This window comes from Balaenoptera borealis, assembly GCF_965194805.1.
Source record: "Balaenoptera borealis genome assembly, chromosome: 18".
Classification (NCBI taxonomy): Eukaryota; Metazoa; Chordata; class Mammalia; order Artiodactyla; family Balaenopteridae; genus Balaenoptera; species Balaenoptera borealis.
Window position 1 is genome coordinate 62,862,970 of NC_138877.1, and position 23,809 is coordinate 62,886,778.

At 35.3% G+C, this 23,809-nt stretch overlaps 1 protein-coding gene across 1 annotated transcript in view; it reads left to right on the plus strand.

Moving 5' to 3' along the window:
- Positions 1 to 21,343, plus strand: part of GPC5 (glypican 5) — a gene marked incomplete at its 5' end in the record, with an annotated part of 1,368,327 nt that extends 1,346,984 nt beyond the window's left edge. Inside the window, one exon of the mRNA XM_082366023.1 lies at positions 20,375 to 21,343. Within this exon, the coding sequence (XP_082222149.1) occupies positions 20,375 to 20,532 (158 nt within the window). The 3' untranslated portion in view covers positions 20,533 to 21,343. The remainder of the gene's footprint in view (positions 1 to 20,374) is intronic.
- Positions 21,344 to 23,809: the final 2,466 nt, after the last annotated feature.

Here is a 23,809-nt window from a genome sequence, read left to right on the forward strand (position 1 = left end):
TTATTCCTTATTATAAGGATTGACTCACATAATTAGGGAGGCCAGTAAGCTCCAAAATCTGCGGGGTGAGTCAGCAAGCTGGACACGTAGGAGAGCCAATGGTACAGTTCCAGTCCAAAGTGCTGGTAAGCTTGAGAACCAGTAAGAGCCAATGTTTCCATTCAAATCTGAAAGCAGGAGAAAAAGCAAATGCCCCAGTTTAACATCAGTCATGCAGGAAGAATTCTCTCTTACTTGGTAGAGGGGCTGCCTTTTTATTCTAGCCAGGTCTTCAACTGATCAAATGAGGCCCACCCACACTAGGGAGAGCAATCTGCTTTACTCAGCCTACCCATTATGATGTTAATCTCATCCAAAAGCACCTACACAGAAACACCTAAAATAATGTTTGACCTAATATCTGGGCACCCTGTGGCCCAATAAAGTCAATACATAAAACTAACCATCACACTGTCTGTATTCATAGTATATTGGGGATTTAGAGTTGGGAGGACTATCATCCATCACATTGAGTGATAATTCTAATGTTAATTTCATCGATGTTTGACTTCAATTTGTACGTTTATTTTAGCTTTACATCATTAATTAAAAGTTTGTGTAGTTGTACCGTTACACATATTTAACTAACACTGTAATTAAAATCAGTTTTCTAAACTGGGGCAGTGAGAAAAAGTTTTTCTCATTTAAAATTGGCCCTAAGTTACATAAACAAGATTGAGAAACTATATTGCATAGAAAGACAGCCACTGTCTCAAGACAATCATTTAATAAAGTATAGATACTGTTTAAGGGAGAAATTTGGTATTGAATATGGGATTCATTTTGTCCTTAAACTGAATCCTACTGTTGTAATGATTTTTGAGATCCTACCTAGCACCCACTGTGCTACTCTATTTATGCACTGCAGAATGAGTTGAGACTAGAATGGCAGCATCCCAGAGCTTCTCAGTTTGTGTCCCAGCTTTAGTACTCCACAAACAAGCTAATATCCCATGAGAATGTTATGAGAGACCTTTATCATGTGCATAATGTGTACCATGTGGTTGTAAGTGACAGTTTCATACAATAAATTTGGTTTAACTAATATTTAAATAACTTCTAGAAGCTTTATCTGCACAAGCTGCTGAAATTTTGCTTCACATATCCAAAAAAAATTTAGAAAACAGAAGTGTACAAAATTTTTGAGTTGGTACATATACTATAGATTATATCCATCTTAAAGTCTTTCTTTAATACTTTCATTGTCACCATTCCTACTCATGATGCATTAATTGTTAGAGTTAGAAGTATATGCTCACATTTGGTCTAGTATGCAGAGGTAGGGAGATATTGTAAGACTCCTTGGAAGTGCTCAGAGAGCATCATTTCCCTCTGGTCCCCATTTATTCATGTTTTATTGTGCAATATCCTCCAACCCCACCTCCATGGACACATGCTCTCTGGATTTCCACTTGGAAATGATTTTTTCCCTCCTCATTCTGTGTTGAAACTGACCATTCCTCAGAATAACACCTATCATTTAGAGACCCAGTTTCCTTTTTTACATCAGAATATCCTTAAAATAATAGATTATTTGTGCACAAAAGTCCTGTACACTCCTAAAAGTCAGGAAGCAGAGTTCCATGGGAAACCTTCAGGGAAATAATTTACCTAAAATTCTTTAGGAATACTACTTTTTTATATAAAACACTAGAGACACAATCCATAAAAGAAATAATTGATAAACTAGACTTCACTAACGTTTAACACTTATGTTGCAGTTAGAAGGTAAGTTCTGAAGCTCTAATGCACAGCATTGTGATTTAAAGAATAAATTAAAATTTTTGCTCTGCAAAAGACAATATCAAGAGAATGAAAAGACAAGCCACAGACTGGGAAAACATATTTTCAAAGACACATCTGATAAAGAACTGCTATCCAAAATATACAAAGAACACTTAAAACTCAACAATAAGAAAACAACCTGATTAAAAATGGGCCAAAGATCTTAACAGACATCTCACCAAAGATATACAGATAGAAACTAAGCATATGAAAATATGCTGAACATCATGTATCATCAAGGAAATGCAAATTAAAACAACAATGAGATACCATCACACACCTATTAGAAAAGCCCAAATCTGGAACACTGACAACACCAAATACTGGCGAGGTGGTAAAACAATAGGAACTCTCATAGATTGCTGGTGGGAAGGCAGAATGGTATAGCTACTTTGGGAGACACTTTGGTGGCTTCTTCTTTTTAATAAAATTAAACATACTCTTACCATAAAATCCAGTAATCACATTCCTTGGTATTTACCCAAAAGAGTTGAAAATTTATCCCAACACATAAACCTGCACAGGAATGTTTGCAGCAGCTTTATTCATAATTGCCAGATCTTGGAAGCAACCAAGATGTCCGTCAGTGGGTGAATGGATAAATGAACTGTGGTCCAGGCAGATAATGGATTACTCAGTGCTAAAACAAAAAGAGCTATCAAGCCATGGAAAGACATGGAGGAACCATAAATGTATATTACTAAGAGAAAGAAACTAATCTAAAAATGCTACATTTTGTATGATACCATGCATGATATTCTAGACCAGGCAAAACTACAGAGGCAGTTAAAAAGACCCATGGTTGCCAGCAGTGTGGGGAGTAGAGATGAATAGACAGTACAGAGGATTTTTAGGGCAGTGAAACTACTCTGTATGATATTATAATGATGGATATATGTCATATGCATTAGTCCAAACCTATAGAATGTATGATACCAAGAGGGAATTCTAAGGTTAACTATGGCTTTGGGTGATTACGGTATGTCAGTGTAGTTTCATCCTTGGTGAAAATTTTAAAATGCACCATTCTGGTGAATGATGTTGATGACAGAGAAGGCTATGTGTGGGCGCGGGGCATTTAGGCGAAATCTATGTACCTTCCTCTTAATTTTGTTGTAAAACTAAAATTGCTCTAAAACTTAAAGTCTTAAAAAGTCTCTGGGAACAAGGTGAACATTTGTCTTTACAGGAAAATGCAGGGGTCAGGTGTGTTGTAGTGAAGGTTTGTTTTTTGTGTGTGGCTAATACTTATTGACGCCATGGTTTCATATAAATTTATTTGTTCAAAAACATTTATCAAGTGCCAACTATGTAGGGACTCATCCTACACATAAACTAAAGAATCATCTTAGCTAAACTTTGAAATTTAAGTACTTATATATATAATAAGCACATATATGTATATAAGCAGTTGAATTATCTTTATAATAATTCTTTGATAATAGAGATGATTCTAACTTATTGGGTTCCTATTTACATTGTATAACATCAGACTAGTTTTTTCTTTTTTAATAGTGCAGGTAATTTGATCTAAGGTGATGAGTCCCCTTGCCCGGTCCTGACTGGGAGTCAGGAGACTGGCATCCTATTTCAGGCTCTATCAGCTATTCTCCAAGGAAACTTTGCTGTTCAACTCACTTTGCTTGCCTCAGCCTCTAACGTTCAAATAATAACCATATTTTTTGTCTATGTAAAAAAAGTTACAAAGTGTTTTTCATATTTATGATTTCATTTAATTTTTACATCTATCTAGGAGAAGGCGTTATTATCATGTAAATGTTACAGGTGAAGAAACTGAATCTCAATGACTATATGAATTTTCTAAGGTTTCTGGGGCTTGACCCTAGCTCCTTTCTACTATACTCCACTGCTTTCTATCATGAATTCTAAAAGTCTGGGTAGCTCCCATTTAAATAAATTAAAAAGAGTTAAGTGCTTATTAACGTATCAAATATTTATAGTAAGTCATATATTCAAAAATCATTTCTACCAAATGTAGAATACTGTGAATAGCTACTTATAAGCCCAAGAAATAGAAAACATAAATATAATCATGACTTCGATGGGCTTAAAATTAAGTGAATGAGATCAACATATAAACCTAAATATAAGTGAGATAGATATATATGTTTAAACATTCTTAAGCTGAGTAATGATGACAAGAAAGCATACACACACCTAGGGTAAAAACACAGTAGTATTTATAACTGGACAACAGATAGAGACAAGGACAGAAAGAATTGACATGATTGTTGTCAGAAACGTTTATGCCAGAAAACTTACAGTGGTTGGAAAACTGTGCCACTTATTAGAATATATCACATGGAATTAGACACTGGGACAACAATGAATTGTGGGTTTGAGAGAGAATGAGTATGGATGTTATTTATTCTAGGAGATATAATGCAAGGACGGATGCATTTCCATACAGGGTCAGGGAAAGTGATCCTGTAATTTTCAACATCCGCATAATTCCCCTGCTTTCAGTATGAGAGTCTTCCCTCCTCACACACGCCTTGCTATTTTCATAATGTCTTGTCAACCCAAAGTAGAGCAAATAACATACTTTAAAATGTTACATAGTCCCATCTAAATACAAACATCCGACTGAGAACACCACAAGGGTGAGCAGACAGCCATCCTCCACAGCCTAAGTGCTTGTCCTCACGTGTGTTGTGTTTTGTGGATATTTTCATGAATAACATTGATATTCTTCTCAGAGATGATGGCAATGGCTAGTTCCCTATATTTTGTTTAGCTATCCCTTGGGCCAATGGAATTTCTTCTTAAAAAATAACATACAAAATATTTAGGGCTTGAAATACTAAGTTAAACATATTGATTTATAATACACATGGTGAATCGGATATGCAAGCCAAGATAATTCATTTCCATTTAATAAATGTAATAAGCTTCACAATCTCTCTTGCACAACATTCTTAGACATTTTGACAATTTTTTTAGGCTCTAAGGATTAGCTACTTAATATTCTTCACTTACTGAAGTAAAACAGGCAAATTTTGTCTGAAGTTAATTTTCACATTTCATTGGGAGAAAAACTGTCTCCTCATCAGTGTTCACATTTTACTTGCTGCAGCTAATCTTTAGCAACTACTAGTAAGTGAAATGTCATCTATTTAATCAATGCCCAACCCAGTATCTTAAAGATATGTATTATGGGTCCAACAAAAAAGTCCAAATAAAAGAAAATATTTAAAGGGCCCAAATTACGGCAAGTCTCAATTTTCCAATTATCCCCATAGCTCTATAGCCAGCTAGGCCTTCTTCTGGCGTATTTACCAATCTTTACAATATTATACAGCAAATGCACCCTGGATTAGGCAATGCAGAGGCAAAATAACCTGCCTTCCAGTCTTCCAGTGTGCATTCAATCATTCTTCCATAAGGCAGTTTTGCACTATTTACTATCAGTGGGGAGGGAACATTCATGCTTTACTGGTAAGTTTCCTGGCCAAAATGCAACACAGCTCAGTACTTTTAATGAAAATAATCACCCTATCAGGGATGGTCCTCAAAAATAGTTAGCAGCAGGAACACTGATCAACCAGAACAACCTGAACTACACCAGTGTGAATGGGCTGAAGAGACTTAGACTTATCCAGAGAGTCAAGATGGAGCTTCAGTGGCCAGATGCTGGAAATGCTCAGCAAGTTGCCTTCAAGATGACAGATTGATCAAACACATTTAATTTTATTCCCTCCTGCCACCCCGCTAAAATACATTATAAGAATTTTTTTTAACAAAAATCTAAATTTACTGAGAGCAGAGGAAACTGAAGAAGTTTGATAACAACATTTGGAAGCCAGAAAGCAAACGGATGAGTGGTGCCTAATGTAGGACACCCAGGGAAGCCAACTCCCAAACACCATTGAAGAAAGCAGAGAACCAACCCAATTTGCTCAATGGAATCCTCAAAAGAGACAGTAATAGGCATCATCTGTCACTTCTGGTAAGAAGGGATTGACAGAAGAGGGTCTACAAAAGAAGGACTAGTCAATAGCTGTACCATTCCATGATTTCTTCCTCCACTCCTGACCAATTGGTGTATGTCTCTCCCATAAGTCAGTATGCTACAGGAAGTATAATCCAGAAAGTGTCTCTGGACTGGGGAATGCCAGGCACAGTTGAAAGCAGGAGTATTATTCTCAAAAATAATACTTGGTAAATATATATATCTATATCTACCTACCTATCTACCTATTTACCTTTAATGAATGTTGAAACCTATACCCTCCCCCAACCCTGCTCCCACTTGGCTCCCAGAGTCCTTGCAGGCAGGGAATTACTCTTAGGCAGGATACTGTAAGGTCTCTGCTGAGAAGACCTAGCTTAAGAAGAAACAAATAAAGACACTTAAAGGGGACCTGATAGACGTGACTTCTGGTCTGCAATATTTCTGTGTCTTGTCCCCTTTGTGCACATAGTAGAACTACACATCCCTGTCCCTTGAGGTTAGAGACAGTCATGTAATTAGCTTTGTCCAATAAACCTAGTGAGCAGAAGTGTCATGTACCCCATCCAGATGGAGGCTTATAATTCCCAATTTGTTTCTCCACCCATTTCCCCATGTTGTGGTGATCATGGAAGGATGTGTCAATATGGATGTGAGGTACTAAGTTACAATGCAGAGTTACCTCAATAGGCAGTAGACGTTGCTACCAATACTTTGGAGGCATTTGTTTTTTCAGCGTGACTTACCCTATCCTACTGACAGGTAGTTTCACCAACAGACATGTAAACAAGACCACATTTGTCTACTAATTACAGAACCCCATTCACACACCCAGAGTTCTAACTAAATTTTCACTTCCTACTCTTAAATATTAGCACATAACCATGAATCAGGGATTACCACTTATCTAAGTGAGTAACATGAAAAGTCATATCCACAAGCAGAAAACAAGTAATTTGTATTAAAGACTGCAGAGAGAAGAGAACTTTGAAAAAGTACTGTAATTATCATCTTAATAAGGTCTGAGAAGACAAACAAAAACAAAAGGGATATTTAGAGGAAAAAATATCAAGTTTAGTAAATCTAAAATCTGAATACAAGAATGAAAACCTCAAAAAAAGACTTAAGTTTAAGAAATATCCTAGAAACTAGAGTAAAATTATGGAAACTGGAAGAGGGAAGCAGAGGACACCTTCCAGAAATCCAACATTTAAATAATGGGACACCTAGACACAACAGAGAAAATGGCAGACAGGAAATCATCAATAAAGAATTCAAGAACATTTCCCCAGATGGACATGAGTTTCTAGGTAGAAAGGGTCACTGAGTGCCCAAAACAATGGATCCAATAGACCCACACCAAGGGACATCATGATGGAATTTCAGAAAATAGTGAGAGACACAATATAAACTTAAATCTTCTCATCTGTGAACTTGATACATCTGTTTATTTAGGTCTTGTTTTATATCCTTAGATAAGGTTTGCTGTAGGGATCATGGTTCTCCTTTAGTTTTGACATTTAATTTATTGTGTTACTGTCAAAGAATTCATATTCTTTGTTTAAAATTCCTTGTTAGTTGTTGATATTTGCTTTGTACCCTGCTATGTGATCACTTTTATTAATGTCTTAGGTGTGTTTTAAAAGAATATTTACGCACTATATCCACTAGTCGTTAACTGCATGATGCTATCTCATCTGGCTAGCTAGCTGTATTTATTTGTTTATTGGACCAAGTTTGTGAAAGTTTGTATTTGGATCAAGTGTAATAAATAATACTCCTTTATTCTTCATCCGAGGTTAGAACCAATTAAAATATAAGCACACATATCAGACAGATAAAAACATTTTATTGTTAAAAGCTGGACTAGAGAATGTCCTGACATATGACACCTATTATTTCATCCAAGAATTACTGTCCAGTCAGAAGCATAGCTAGAAAATTACAGGTCCTTCCTGCAGCAAAAGGTGACTTCAATTTATGTCGTGGTTAAGAGCAGGAAGAATGCATCCTTACTGTGGGCAAGCAAATCCAAAAGAGGATGAGAAATCCAAAAGCTCAGCATTCTGGCTCTTCTTCCCAACTTAGGAATCAGGGCAATCTGTTCTCTTTGCATGTGAAGGAATGGGGATGTAGGGCAAAGGGATACTAGGATTGTTACTAGAACCAAGGCTAGAAGGCAATGGAGTTCTCCTTTTCTTGCCCCAAAGATTCTGATGACTAAGTCATCCATATCTTCACTAATTTTCATCTGCCTGAGCTATTAATTAACAAGATAGTAGGGTTAAAATCCCCCACTGAATGTGTATGTGTCCATTTTGCTTTATTATTTTACCCAATTATTTTCCTTTATTAATAGCGATTTATTTTGAGAATATGCTAAGGTAAGTTAGGCTCAGAATTGTTATATTTTTATGTTGAATTATTTCTTTTGTTATTATGTAAAGACCTTCTTTATCCTTTTTGATGCTCAAAACCTATTTTATCTTTTATTAATATAATGACATCACCTTTCTTTGGTTATTATTTGCTTGAAGTGTGTTTTTGCAAACATTTACTCTCACCCTTTATGTATCATTTTGTTATGCTGCTAAATTTCTTTTGAAATCCAAACTGAGTGTCTCTTTTCTAATTTTATTCAGTTCATTTCATTTAGAGATTACTAAATTATTTGCATATTGTTCTAACATCTGATTTTGTGCTTTTTATTTGCCAGGCATATTTGTTTGTGTGTTTATTCTTTTCTGACTTCCATTAAATTGTATTAATCCCCTTTGACTTAATGGATTAGGAACATATATATTCCATATGAATTTTAAGTTCTTAGGCTTGAATTTTTAACATTCATTAAAATACATAGTGGTCTTGACAAAACCTTAAGTTGATATTTCTCATTTCTTCCCAAACATACAAATACTTTAGAATGTTTTAACAATTGCTTTCAAGTATTTTAATTATATCTCATAAAATTATATGTAAATTAACCATTTTGTTGTTGTTTTCTTAACCAACACACTTATATACAGTAACCAAGATGTTTGTCAATTATTTTGAACACTATTATAACGTTCATCCCACTCCTTTATTTGTGCTTATTTTCTTATATTTTTACATATATTCTTTAACAATGATTTTAGAATTGTTTAGGGAGTATTAAAAACACTTTTTGTTAAAATACCTTTACTTTTACCTTTATTTCTTCCATATAGTTTAACTCTTTATAGAATTATACATTCTTTCATAATTAGAAAATTTTTTTAATTTTAACTTCTATTATTGCTCTTGAAAATTAATACAATACAGGTATTTTGTTCTGTTCAAAGGAACCTGTCCTTTCTCTGAGTGCTTTAAAATCTTTCTATTTTTGATACCATTGACTATTACTACTATGTGTCTAGGTATAGATATTTTATTATCTTAATTTTTAGTAGTGTTTAACCCCATATTATTACTAACTGAGGAACTACAAATATTTTGTGATTAACTAGGAGTATTTGATAAGTCTTACACTCTTTAAAAATAATTTTCAGAAGCATTAAATATAATAGTTCCAATACCTGTAAATTCTTATGACTAAGGTCTGTAGTATATAAATGAGGACTAGTATATTTAATAGACTTACTTTTATTATTTGGTTTTTATTACCAATTGCACAAAGAATGGCATTTCAAACTTTCTATTGAAAAAGTATTTCTAGACGAAATTTCACAGTAATCGTTTAAAAAAACCCATAATAGTAATATTATAAAATAGCTTAAAATAATTTGACTTTTTTCATATGAGGTGTATGTTTCCTTTCTAAAGTCTTCAAAAATCAATAAAACAAACTGAGGAAAAAGTTCTGGATGATCACTATGGAATACAAAATAACATCAGGGGAAGAGGACCTTCAAGATGGCACAGGAGTAAGAAGTGGAGATCACCCTCCTCCTCACAAGTACATCAAAAATACATCTACATGTGGAAGGACTCCTACAGAACACCTACTGAACACTGGCAGAAGACCTCAGAATTCCCAAAAGGCAAGAAACTCCCCACATACCTGGCCGTGTGGCTGATAGGGTCTTGGTGCTCTGGCCGGGTGTCAGGCCTGAGCCTCTGAGGTGGGAAAGCCGAGTTCAGGACACTGGTCCACCAGAGACCTCCCGGCCCCACGTAATATCAGTCGGCGAGAGCTCTCCCACAGATCTCCATCTCAAGGTTAAGATCCAGCTCAACTCAACAACTAGCAAGCTCCAGTACTGGACAGCCCATGCCAAACAACTAGCAAGACAGGAAAACAACCCCACCTATTAGCAGAGAGGCTGCCTAAAATCATAAGAAGTTCACAGACACCCCAAAACACACAACCAGACGTAGTCTTGCCCACCAGAAAGACAAGATCCAGCCTCATCCACAAGAACACAGGCACTAGTCCCTGCCACCAGGAAACCTACACAACCCACTGAACCAACCATACCCACTGTGGGCAGACACCAGAAACAATGGGAACTACGAACCCACAGCCTGTGAAAAGGAGACCCCAAACACAGTAAGTTAAGAAAAATGAGAAGACAGAGAAATACACAGCAGATGAAGGAACAAGGTAAAAACCCACCAGAACAAACAAATGAAGAGCAAATAGGCAGTCTACCTGAAAAAGAATTCAGAGTAATGATAGTAAAGATGATCCAAAATCTTGGAAATAGAATGGAGAAAATACAAGAAACGTTTAACAAGGACCTAGAAGAACTAAAGAGCAAACAGACAGTGATGAACAACACAATAAATGAAATTAAAAATTCTCTAGAAGGGCCCATAGCAGAATAACTGAGGTAGAAGAACATATAAGTGACCTGGAAGATAAAATAGTGGAAATAACTACTGCAGAGCAGAATAAAGAAAAAAGAATGAAAAGAATTTAAGATAGTCTCAGAGACCCCTGGGACAACGTTAAACACACCAACATTCGAATTATAGCGGTTCCAGAAGAAGAAGAGAAAAAGAAAGGGAATGAGAAAATATTTGAAGAGATTATAGTTGAAAAGTTCCCTAATATGGGAAAGGAAAGAGTCAGTCAAGTCCAGGAAGCACAGAGAGTCGCATACAGGATAAATCCAAGGAGAAACATGCTGACACATATTAATCAAACTATCAAAAATTAAATACAAAGAAAAAATATTAAAAGCAGCAAGGGAAAAGCAACAAATAACATACAAGGGAATCCCCATAAGGTTAACATCTGATCTTTCAGCAGAAACTCTGCAAGTCAGAAGGGAGAAGCAGGACATATTTAAAGTAATGAAAGGGAAAACCTACAGCCAACATTACTCTACCCAGCAAGGATCTTATTCAGATTTGAAAGAGGAATTAAAAACTTTACAGGCAAGCAAAAGCTAAGAGAATTCAACACCACCAAACCAGCTTTACAAAAAATGCTAACGGAACCTCTCTAGGAAGGAAACATAAGAGAAGTAAAGACCTACAATAACAAACCCAAAACAATTAAGAAAATGGTAAGAGGAACATACATATGGATAACTAACTGAAATGTAAATGGATTAAATACTCCAACCAAAAGACACAGGCTCACTGAATGGATACAAAAACAAGACCCATATATACGCTGTCTACAGGAGACCCACTTCAGACCTAGGGACATATACAGACTGAAAGTGAGGGGATGGAAAAAGATATTCCATGCAAATGGAAATCAGAAGAAAGCTGGAGTAGCAATTCTCATATCAGACAAAATCGACTTTAAAATAAAGACTATTACAAGAGACAAAGAAGGACACTACATAATGATCAAGGGATCAATCCAAGAAGAAGAGATAACAATTGTAAATATTTATGCACCCAACATACAAGTACCTCAATACATGAGGCAAATGCTAACAGCCATAAAAGGGGAAATCACCAGTAACACAATCATACTAGGGGACTTTAACACCCAAGTTCACCAATGGACAGATCATCCAAAATGAAAATAAATAAGGAAAAACAAGCTTTAAATGACACATTAAAGAAGATGGACTTAAATAATATTTATAGGACATTCCATCCAAAAACAACAATGCTCATGGAACAATCTCCAGGATAGACCATATCTTGGGTGACAAATCAAGCCTTGGTAAATTTAAGAAAATTGAAATCATAACAAGTATCTTTTCTGACCACAACATTATGAGGCTTGATATCAATTACAGGAAAAAAATTGTAAAAAATACAAACACATGGAGGCTAAACAATACACTACTAAATAACCGAGAGATCACTGAAGAAATCAAAGAGGAAATCAAAAAAATACCTGGAAACAAATGACAATGAAAACACGACAACCCAAAACCTAAAGCAGCAAAACAGTTCTAAGAGAGAAGTTCATAGCAATACAATCCTACCTCAAGAAACAAGAAAAATCTCAAATAAACAACCTATCCTTACACCTAAAGCAATTAGAGAAAGAAGAACAAAAAAACCCCAAAATTAGCAGAAGGAAAGAAATCATAAAGATCAGATCAGAAAAGAATGAAAAAGAAATTAAGGAAACAACAGCAAAGATCAATAAAACTAAAAGCTCATTCTCTGAGAAGATAAAAAATAATTGATAAACCATTAGCCAGACTCATAAAGAAAAAAAGAGAGAAAACTCAAATCAACAGAATTAGAAATAAAAAAGGAGAAGTAACAACTGACACTGCAGAAATACAAAGGATCATGAGAGATTACTACAAGCAACTATATGCCAATACAATGGACAACCTGGAAGAAATGGACAAATTCTTAGAAAAGCACAACCTTCTGAGACTGAACCAGGAAGAAATAGAAAATATAAACAGACCAATCACAAGCACTGAAATTGAAACTGTGACTAAAAATCGTCAAACAAACAAAAGCCCAGGCCCAGATGCTTCACAGGCAAATTCTATCAAACATTTAGAGAAGAGCTAACACCTATCCTTCTCAAACTCTTCCAAAATATAGCAGAGGGAGGAACACTCCCAAACTCATTCTACGAGGCCACCATCACCCTGATATCAAAACCAGACAAAGATGTCACAGAAAGAGAAAACTACAGACCAATATCACTGAAGAACATAGATGCAAAAATCCTCAACAAAATACTAGCAAAGAGAATCCAGCAGCACATTAAAAGGATCACACACCATGATCAAATGGGGTTTATCCCAGGAATGCAAGGATTCTTCAGTATACGCAAATCAATCAATGTGATACACCATATTAACAAACTGAAGGATAAAAACCATATGATCATCTCAATAGATGCAGGAAAAGCTTTCGACAAAATTCAACACCCATTTATGATAAAAGCTCTCCAGAAAGTAGGCACAGAGGGAACTTACTTCAACATAATAAAGGCTATATATGACAAACCCACAGCCAGCATCATTCTCACTGGTGAAAAACTGAAACCATTTCCACTAAGATCAGGAACAAGACAAGGTTGCCCACTGTCACCACTATTATTTAACATAGTTTGGGAAGTTTTAGCCATAGCAATCAGAGAAGAAATAAAAGGAATCCAAATCAGAAAAGAAGTAAAACTGTCACTGTTTGCAGATGACATGATACTATACATAGAGAAACTTAAGACGCTACCAGAAAACTACTAGAGCTAATCAATGAATTTGGTAAAGTAACAGAATAAAAAATTAATGCACAGAAATCTCTTGCATTCCTATACACTGATGATGAAATATCTGAAAGAGAAATTAAGGAAACACTCCCAGTTACCATTGCAGCAGAAAGAATAAAATACCTAGGAATAAACGTACCTAAGGAGACAAAAGACCTGTATGCAGAAAACTATAAGACACTGATGAAAGAAATTAAAGAGGATACAAACAGATGGAGAGATATACCATGTTCTTGGATTGGAAGAATCAATACTGGGAAAATGACTCTACTACCCAAAGCAATCTACAGATTCAATACAATCCTTATCAAATTACCAATGGCACTTTTCACAGAACTAGAACAAAAAATTTCACAATTTATATGGAAACACAAAAGACCCCAAATAGCCAAAGCAATCTTGAGAAAGAAAAATGGAGCTGGAGGAATCAGGTTCCCAGACTTCAGACTATACTACAAAGCTACAGTAATCAAGACAGTATGGTACTGGCAAAAATACAGAAATATAGATCAATGGAACAGGATAGAAAGCCCAGAGATAAACCCACACACATATGGTCAACTTACCTTTGATAAAGGAGGCAAGAATATACAATGGAGAAAAGATAGCCTCTTCAATAAGTGGTGCTGGGAAAATTGGACAGCTACATGTAAAAGAATGAAATTAGAACACTCCCTAACACCATACACAAAAATAAACTCAAAATGGATTAAAGACCTCATGTAAGGCCAGACACTATAAAACTCTTAGAGGAAAACATAGGAAGAACACTCTTTGACATAAATCACAGCAAGATTCTTTTTGACCCACCTCCTAGAGAAATGGTAATAAAAACAGAAATAAACAAATGGGACCTAATGAAACTTAAAAGCCTTTGCACAGCAAAGGAAACCATAAACAAGATGAAAAGACAACCCTCAGAATGGGAGAAAATATTTGCAAGTAAAGCACCTGGTAAAGGATTAATCTCCAAAACATACAAGCAGCTCATGTAGCTCAATATCACAAAAACAAACAACTCAATCCAAAAATGGGCAGAAGACCTAAATAGACATTTCTCCAAAGAAGATATACAGATTGCCAACAAACACATGAAAGGATGCTCAACATCATTGATCATCAGAGAAATGCAAATCAAAACTACAATGAGGTATCACCTCACACTGGTCAGAATGGCCATCATCAAAAAATCTACAAACAATCAATTCTGGAGAGGGTGTGGAGAAAAGGGAATCCTCTTGCATTGTTGGTAGGAATGTCAATTGATACACCCACTATGGAGAACAGTATGGAGGTTCCTTAAAATCTAAAAATAGAACTACCATATGACCCAGCAATCCCACTACTGGGCATATACTTTGAGAAAACCATAATTCAAAAAGAGTCATGTACCACAATGTTCACTGCAGCACTATTTACAATAGCCAGGACATGGAAGAAACCTAAGTGTCCATTGACAGATGAATGGATAAAGAAGATGTGGCACATATATACAATGGAATATTACTCAGCCATAAAAAGAAATGAAATTGAGTTTTTTGTAGTGAGGTGGATGGACCTAGAGTCTGTCATACAGAATGAAGTAAGTCAGAAGGAGAAAAACCAATACCATATATATATGGAATCTAAAAAAAAAAAAGTGTATCTGAAGAACCTAGGGGCAGGACAGGAATAAAGACGCAGATGTCGAAAATGGACTTGAGGACACGGGGATGGGGAAGGATAAGGTGGGATGAAGTGAGAGAGTGACACTGACCTATGTACACTACCAAATGTAAAATAGATAGCTAGTGGGAAGCAGCCGCATAGAACAGGGAGATCAGCTCGGTGCTTTGTGACCACCTAGAGGGGTGGGATAGGGAGGGTCGGAGGGAGACGCAAGAGAGAGGGGATATGGGGATATATGTATACATATAACTGATTCACTTTGTTATACAGCAGAAACCAACAATGTAAAGCAATTATACTCCAATAAAGATGTTAAAAAAAAAAATAGCATCAGAAACTGAAAAAAGATCCAAACAATATTTTCTGTGCCACCAACTCTATCCTGAAAAATAAAATCTATTTATCATTAATTATTGGAGAATAACCAATAATTCATTTGATGCAGTAACAAATAAATAACAATCTCCAACACTACCCAGAGCTGAAATATCTCAATACATCATACTATTGTAAAGTAAACTTTGGTATATAGTCAGAATCTCCCATTAATGTTTTAATCCATTGTTTAATTTATTAGCAATTAGAATTACTTCATTATTCTTACACAATTGTCAAAAAGGAAGACTACTCATGGCTATAAAGGGTCGACCAATGGGACTGTAAATAAATCTCAGACATTTGCCCATAGAGAATGGAAGAGGTTGTCATGAGAATAGCCCCATTTACTAGTCAGACCGTCTGAAAGTCAAATATATAATCACAGAGATCACCTTCAGTTAGGGTGTTCATGATTACCATGGACCTTTTCTCTTCAAAAATACAGTTACTCTGCTTTTGTTATTGGATTACATGGAAGCCCCCAAGGAAAACTGGAAAATTACTCAGCATTTTTCAGGATGTATCCTAGATTCAAGTGAGTCAGTACCCTGGGTGGAACTATCAATCATATTTCCTGGGAGATAAGAATGGAGTAATCACTAAGTATTGGTAAATTGTTATATAAGCTGTATCAGATTTATTAGACTCCTAAATGTCCTGCCAATATGACTGATTTTGGTATAAATGACCATCCAAATCCAGCAAGTAATGACCAAGGGTAATAGTTTTTATTTAACATAACAAGATCCATAGCAACTTTATTTAACACATATTTGCTAAGTTAATATTCTCATACTGAATCTTTTCCATTACATTCACCACTTTTCTTCTTAGGTGAAAATTCTAAGTTCACATCTAATTCTAATATTTTATTCTACACTTGGTGTTGCTGTAATATAATTCTATGCCTTTATATTAAAAGAGACTGAATTTGAGAAACTAAATAGACATTTTCCCAAAGACATACAAATGGTGAACAGGTACATGAAAAGATGCTCAACAGCACAAATTATCAGGAAAGTACAAATCAAAACCGCAATGAGACTTCCCTGGTGGTCCAGTAGTTAACACTCTGTGCTTCCACTGCAAAGGGCACGGGTTCAATCCCTGGTCAGGGAACTAAGATCCCACATGCTGCTCTGTGCAGCCAGAAAAAAACAAAAAACCAAAACAAACAAACAGAAACAATGAGATATCACCTCACACCTGTTGGAATGGCTATTATCAAAAAAGACAAATGATAAGTGTTGACAAGGATGTGGAGAAAGGGGAACCCTTTTGCACTCTTTGTGGGAATGTAAATTGGTACAGCCACTATGGAAAACAATATGAAGTTTCCCTAAAAATTTAAAATATGGAATTACCATATGATCTAGGAATTCCACATCTGGGTATATACCCAGAATAAATGAAGACAGGATCTTCAAGAGATATCTGCACTCCCATGTTCACTGCAGCATTAATCACAATAGCCAAGATATGGAAACAGCGTAACAGTTGTCAATGAGTGAATGAATAAAGAAGATGTATTGTATATAAAAACAATAGAATATTATTCAGCCATGAGAAAAAAGAAAACCCAGCCATTTGCTACAACTTAGATGAAGTTTGGGGGCATTATGCCAAGTGAAATAAGTCAGACAGAGAAAGACAAATACCGTATTATATCACGTATAGGTATAAATTTTAAAAAGCCAAACTCATAGAAACAGAGTAGATTTGTGACTGCCAAGGACTGGGATGTAGGGGGAAATGAGATGTTGTTCAAAGGGTACAAACTTCCAGTTATAAGGTAAATAAGTTCTGGATAGCTAATGTAGAGCATGGTGATTACAGTGATTAATACAGAATTATATACTTGAAAGTGCTAAGTGAGTAGATCTCAAATCTTCTCACCACGAAAAGGAAATGATAATTAAGTGACATGATGGAGACATTAGCTAACACTATGGTGGTAATCATTTTGCAATATGTAAGTACATCAAGTCTACATATTATACACAAACTTAAATAATGTTATATATCTATTGTATCTCAATAAAACTGGGGCGGGGATCAAACCTAATTGGAGAAATGTATCTTTATAGTTTTGTAATTCTCTGTCCTGGATTAAATTCATCAATTTATTCATTCGCCTAGTTATTACTAAATGTTTACTAGGTGAATACAGAAATTAATGACAGATTCCGTACTCTCAAAGAAAAGCAGCTGTAGATTAACAGAGTTTAAAGGTTCTTAAAGACCATGAAAGTATACATATAAAATTATATCAAAACATTTTTCTGTACCAATATCTACTTTTTGAATCTTTTAAAATAAGTGAATACACTTTTCTTAACCTAGTTCTCTACTAATGGACACTTAATGGCACTAACAATGCACAGGTTAACATTTTGTGAATAAATATGTGCATATTTTAAAAATTATTCCCATGGAATTTCTCCATTAAAGTGGAATTTTGGGGTCTAGGTAAGTGTACATTTTAAACACTTTTGGTATATTTTGGCAATCTTCCTTGATAAAGGATTATATCCTTTCCAAACTGGCTGTCATTGCCTCTCTGTCCTGCCTTTGTCAACCGGACGGTATATAATTGACACCTCATCTTGTATAAGATTGTATCACTTCATAGCACCAACCATCAGGCATGTGCCTGAGTTTTAATATTACATTTGTTTTTGTAATAGCATGGCTATCTGTCTTCCCCCGCCAGACTGTAAGTCACCAAAGGCAGAAATATGAATTTATTGTCATCTTTGTGTGTCGCTATTATGTGTGGAAAAGGTTATTTTAAATTACTTCATTTTTGTTTATTAATATGAGAAATCTCCAAACCAATTTTTCTTTTATGGGTCTTCGGTTGAGCTTTGGTATAATTTACACACTTAGCTAATTAAATTCCTTTCCTCAAGGGATCTTTTTTCTTTTCATATAATTCTTATCTCAAGGGACCATCATCCTTAGAACTATCAAATCACTACCTCTGATGTTAAAATGGCATCTGACTGAAGATGGGATACCCCTCCTGGCACTGCCTGACTTGCAGGCGAAGATTTAACATGTTTCTGTTTTCATATCTGTACTCACCATGGTACCCCCTGAACCCAGACCAGTGCCTGGCTCATGAATGAATGAGGAAAATACCAGCTCAGGAAGGTATAAGGAAAAGTTATTCATGAATCCAATCCAGGCACCTCCTCACAGTGCTTTTAAAAAGAAAAGTAAATCCCTTAAAGCTCAAATTTATGTAGTTATCTTGGAAAAAAAATTTTAATTACCTAGAGTCTGCATAGCTCCTTGTTATACTCTAGCATAACAAGGAGTATAAAACCATGACTAAAATATTCACACTCCACTCCATTCACTATAAAAAAAGGAATTGCTAGTTTATTCGTCTTGCCTAATGACACAGAAGGGCAAAACAAGTACCCAGACAATGAATAATAATGCAAGAGCTCAGACTGTAAAATCAATATGTCAGATCAGCAGAGCTGAGCTTCGTTTTAATGCTCTCATCCCTAAATGCAGTAGAGCTTACCTTTGAATTATATATATGTATTGACCTAATTATATAAATATTGACTTTTCCTTATATGAAGCTTTGTTTTTCCAGTCTCACTGTAATTACGATGTCAATATTTGTGGCTGTAGTAACATTGAATTTAAACTTGTTAATTGTGACTGATGGTGGCATGCCATGGGATAATCCAGACAGTCTTATGGTCTGAACACACTGGTGGCACTAGATAGTAACTGATAAATCAGTAATTCCCTAGGTATACCATAGTAAGGTAAACTTCTTTAACAAAATAACTATTTCATTCCCAATAATTTGAGAACTGGTCTCCTCCTCAGTTTGTCAGGTTTTACAACACACAGAAGTAATAACCAGGATGTGACTAGATCTTGGTCTGTAACTTTGCACAACATTTTTTTTCTTTAATCAAACACTTCATCCTTAACTTCAAGCCACAATCCATCCTACTAACAAATTCTTTGATCTATTGACTATACCCGTATCCCCATAGCTCTGCATGTGTATAAAAGATAACATTTAATATTTGTTATTATTCTTTGATATATTTCAATAAGGATCCTATGCAAAGTTTAGCCTAATACAAAATATGATCTGTATCAATTTTATTTCTTAAAAATGTCCTACTTGGGCTTCCCTGGTGGCGCAGTGGTTGAGAATCTGCCTGCCAATGCAGGGGACACGGGTTCAAGCCCTGGTCTGGGAAGATCCCACATGCCGCGGAGCAACTAGGCCCGTGAGCCACAATTGCTGAGCCTGCGCGTCTGGAGCCTGTGCTCCGCAAGGGGAGAGGCCACGATAGTGAGAGGCCCGCGCACCGTGATGAAGAGTGGCCCCCACTTGCCGCAACTAGAGAAAGCCCTCACGCAGAAACGAAGACCCAACACAGCCATAAATAAATAAATAAATGAATAAAAAAATTAAAAAAAAAAAAAAAAGTCCTACTTAATTATTTCTCCTTACATGGTTTTATTTTCATAAGCAAAGATTTCACACAGTTCCTACAGTTGTCACATCTCTGGGACAAGCAATAATGCTATACCTCAGGTCATTTTAATTAAATTGCTTTACTTCAATAACATTTAAAGAAACATTCCAAGTGCTTTAAAAAGCTGGAAAGTGCTTTGCTTTGTTCTTATAAAGTTTCTGAACACTCCCACTCAAGGTCCTGTACCTTCCAATTTAAGAAGAGCAGAAGTATGTGTCATATTCATCTTTTAGAGTTAGGTGAAACACACAGGGAATGCTACACAAAAAGAATAAAACAATGGGGTCCACGATTTGGCTTAAGAGCTGCTCTAGACGTATCATGGTGAGCTAGTTATCCATCATTCTGTTTTTTTCTTATTTGCCTCTACAGGGATGCCAGATGAGATGAACCTCAGTGATGTAAAGCAAATCCATCAAACAGACGGTAGTAGTACTTCAGACACAACTGGAGCAGGATGGACAGCAACAACTGAAACTATGGCATTGGCTCTGATGGGTGCAGTGATGTTACTTCCTGGGCTTTGGTAACTGAACCCTTCTGCCCTGATACATATGTCTTATTAGAGTCTTAACTTCTCCCCTCTCTTTCTGCGAGTGGAATAAGAGATCTTTTCAAATGTAACAATTATATTTATGAAAAGGTATGTCACACTAACTTCTTAGAAGCCAAGTTGGTATGTTCACAAAGTATCTAAAAATCAACATTTAAATGAAAGACTGTTTGAAAACATGTCTTCTTTGAATCTAATTTAAACATTCTTAAATTCTAACATATTAAACCTGCATATGTGAAGAGCACGGAAGTGACTCTGAATAAGAAGGATTTAGTATATCTGTAATTTTATTATCCTCAATTCCAACCTCTTCCTTTTTAAAAGAAAAATGTTTTAAATTGAAGGTATATATTCAGGACACTGAAAACAGTACATAGTGTTTCTTAAAATATTGGAATTAGAATTCCATTAAATGAATCAAAACAAACAATGGCAAGTCGTATGCATGCATTTTCAAGAGATTCTTCCATTTTGCAAGTTATAGAAAGAAATTTCTGAAAGACTATAAGTTATAGAGTAGATTGCCGAGGAGCATTTCATGTAATTTCATTGAAGATGCTTGATAATTTTTATCCACTGTAACTTAGCCACTGACAAACCTTAAAGCTGAGTATTTTGATAACATCTGATTTGTATCCCATTATATACAAAATGCATCTTTGGTACTGTGACTCTGTTCCCTCCTCTCTCTTTGCCGAATGGATTTAGCTACATTGCAAACACACGCCTGCTCTAGGAATATCGCTAATAAAGCTGTTAATTATTTGGTGGAAAACTTTAAAGAATATTGATCATTTTCTCCTGGAAAAATGATATATTCATCCATTTTCAAAATATTATTTGCTGTTTTTTTAAACTTGATATTGAACAAACAATTGTCTATACATTTCTAAGGTGCCTATGAATATCTAAAGACGTACTAATACAGAAAATATGGCATGCACTGTTTTAGCTCTTTTCCTATTTTCACATTAGCAGAGCCGCTAATCCACAGTCCCTGATTTCCCAGTTGTGATAAGGTGCCTCAGCAGGCACTGATTAGGATGTCTATTGCTGTACTTAGGAGGAAGAGATAAGTCAGCTTTTATTAAGAAGTATCACATCCAGTTGATAGCCAGAAAATATAATTAATACAAAGTGACAGAATAGAAAAGAGAAGTGCTGAACTTATAAAATTTTTAAAAAAAATTCAAAAGGATTTGAAATGACCTCTGAAAAAGAACTGAAGGGGACTCGATCAACAGCAAAGATTTGCAAGATGAAATTAATCTGTCCAAATGAGGAAACTCTATATGATCAAACCCTGTTCTCCCTCAGGTTCTCAATTATTCAAATGATCTGTTGATTGTCACCTTAAACCACACTATGTTTATACCGCCTAGTCACATTTTCTTGTCTGTTAAAACATGCCTCAGAACTGGAAGTGTTACTTTACCTGCCAATTCTGGAGGTCATTTTCCTAAGCTTCCATTCACCTTAATATGCGTTCCATGATCTGCTTGGCTTATAGCTCATTTGCACCACAATGCTCCAAAAATTACAAACTTAACATATTTTTTAAAATTTTCATTTCAACTTCAGCTCTTTATTTAAATAGCTCTGAAATGAGTAATATGAAGTCAACCATTTGTGGCACTCCAGCCCAAGTCACAGTTGGCTTGCCACGACAATGCTTCTGACCCAAACCTTGAGGCGACAGTAAGAAAAACAAACTGAAGAACATGGTTCAGCAATCTGAGATAAAATCGGTTGATAAGAGATAATTTTAGGTATCGCAGGAAATGGTTAAAAGCAGAGTAGTGACAAAATCAATAGTATGAATGAATATTTTTTATCAACTAAATTTTACATTCTCAAATGGGTGTTGTCTACCTCCACGTAGGCACTTAGGAGACCATATATATACCATAATCGTGTAGCTAGAGCTCAAAACACTTGGAGGTTTTCAGAATTTCTTGAAGAGCCTGAGGCATACTTTTTTAATATTCTCAATGAGGTTATTCATTCTTTAATATTGTACTCTGTAGCAGGTTACATTTGTATAACTCTTTATAATTTACAAGACTATTTCAGATGAGATAAAACATCTCATCTGACCTTCCTCACCCCTCAAGGATGGGCTCAATTTTTAGTCAAATAAAAGCAATAACACTGAGGTTTTGTTTTGTTTTGTTTTTTAATATGGCTCAGAATTTGCTACGGAAGAGTTTTCCATCAGTAAAGTCTAAAAAGCTCTTAAGCAATGGTAAAATTGTTAGAATACGTGTGTGCTTTTCAAGATGACTTAAAGGATAGCATTCAGGTGAATATACATGTATTTTAAAATATCGCTCACATAGTTATAGTCACATACTGGGATCACTTAAAGGAATTTTCTTGAATTTCTGAGTTATTTTTATACAAATTAATCATGAAACAGTCCAGTGTTTTGCATGTATTGGGGAAGAATCAGTTAACAATCTGAGCTAACATTCAATATGCCTTCCCTTTGCGTATATACCATGATAAATGCTTTTATGCACAATCTCCCCAATAATATTACCACCTCCATTTTACCAATGAGGAAACTGAAGCTAGAAATATTATGTAATTTGTTTGGTGTCATACAACTAGTCAGAGTAGAATCAGACAGGTAAGTAATATCTCTAAATAAACTATATACATTCCTGGTTAAAAGATATAATAGTTCTAGAACAGTGGTAAAGAATATTGAGGTTAGCATAAAAGTCATTCAGAGGTGATTTAAGTCTCCAAACAAGGATTTAAAAAACAAATACAATTAACTGTACAATTCTAATTGTATAATTATCAAATTGCATATTAGTGTAAAAACATAGTGAAAAGGAAAAATGTAAACATGAACATTTTCTTCCCTACCAATCAATACTCTCCCACATGTGAAAATTCTATTCAAACACATCAGCCTCTAAAATAAACCAGCTACCAAAAATGAGAAAACACACACACATTTTTTTAACTATAACAGAATCATGAAATTTCATTTTGTTTTCTGTGCAACTGAAGGGTTGAAACATTTCTTTGGCCATAAGACAAAGGATGGCATAAAAAATAAGGAAGGAAGGAAGAAAAGAAGGGAGGATGGGAGGGAGGGAAGGAGGGAGGAAGGAAGGATGGAAGGGTGTGGCAGAATATAATTTTTAAAAATCTTAGATTTGCCTTTTATCTTCTATTTGTTCAGGAACAAACAAATAATGAAACAATGCCTGGAGTGTTCTTTTCTAATTAAAGGA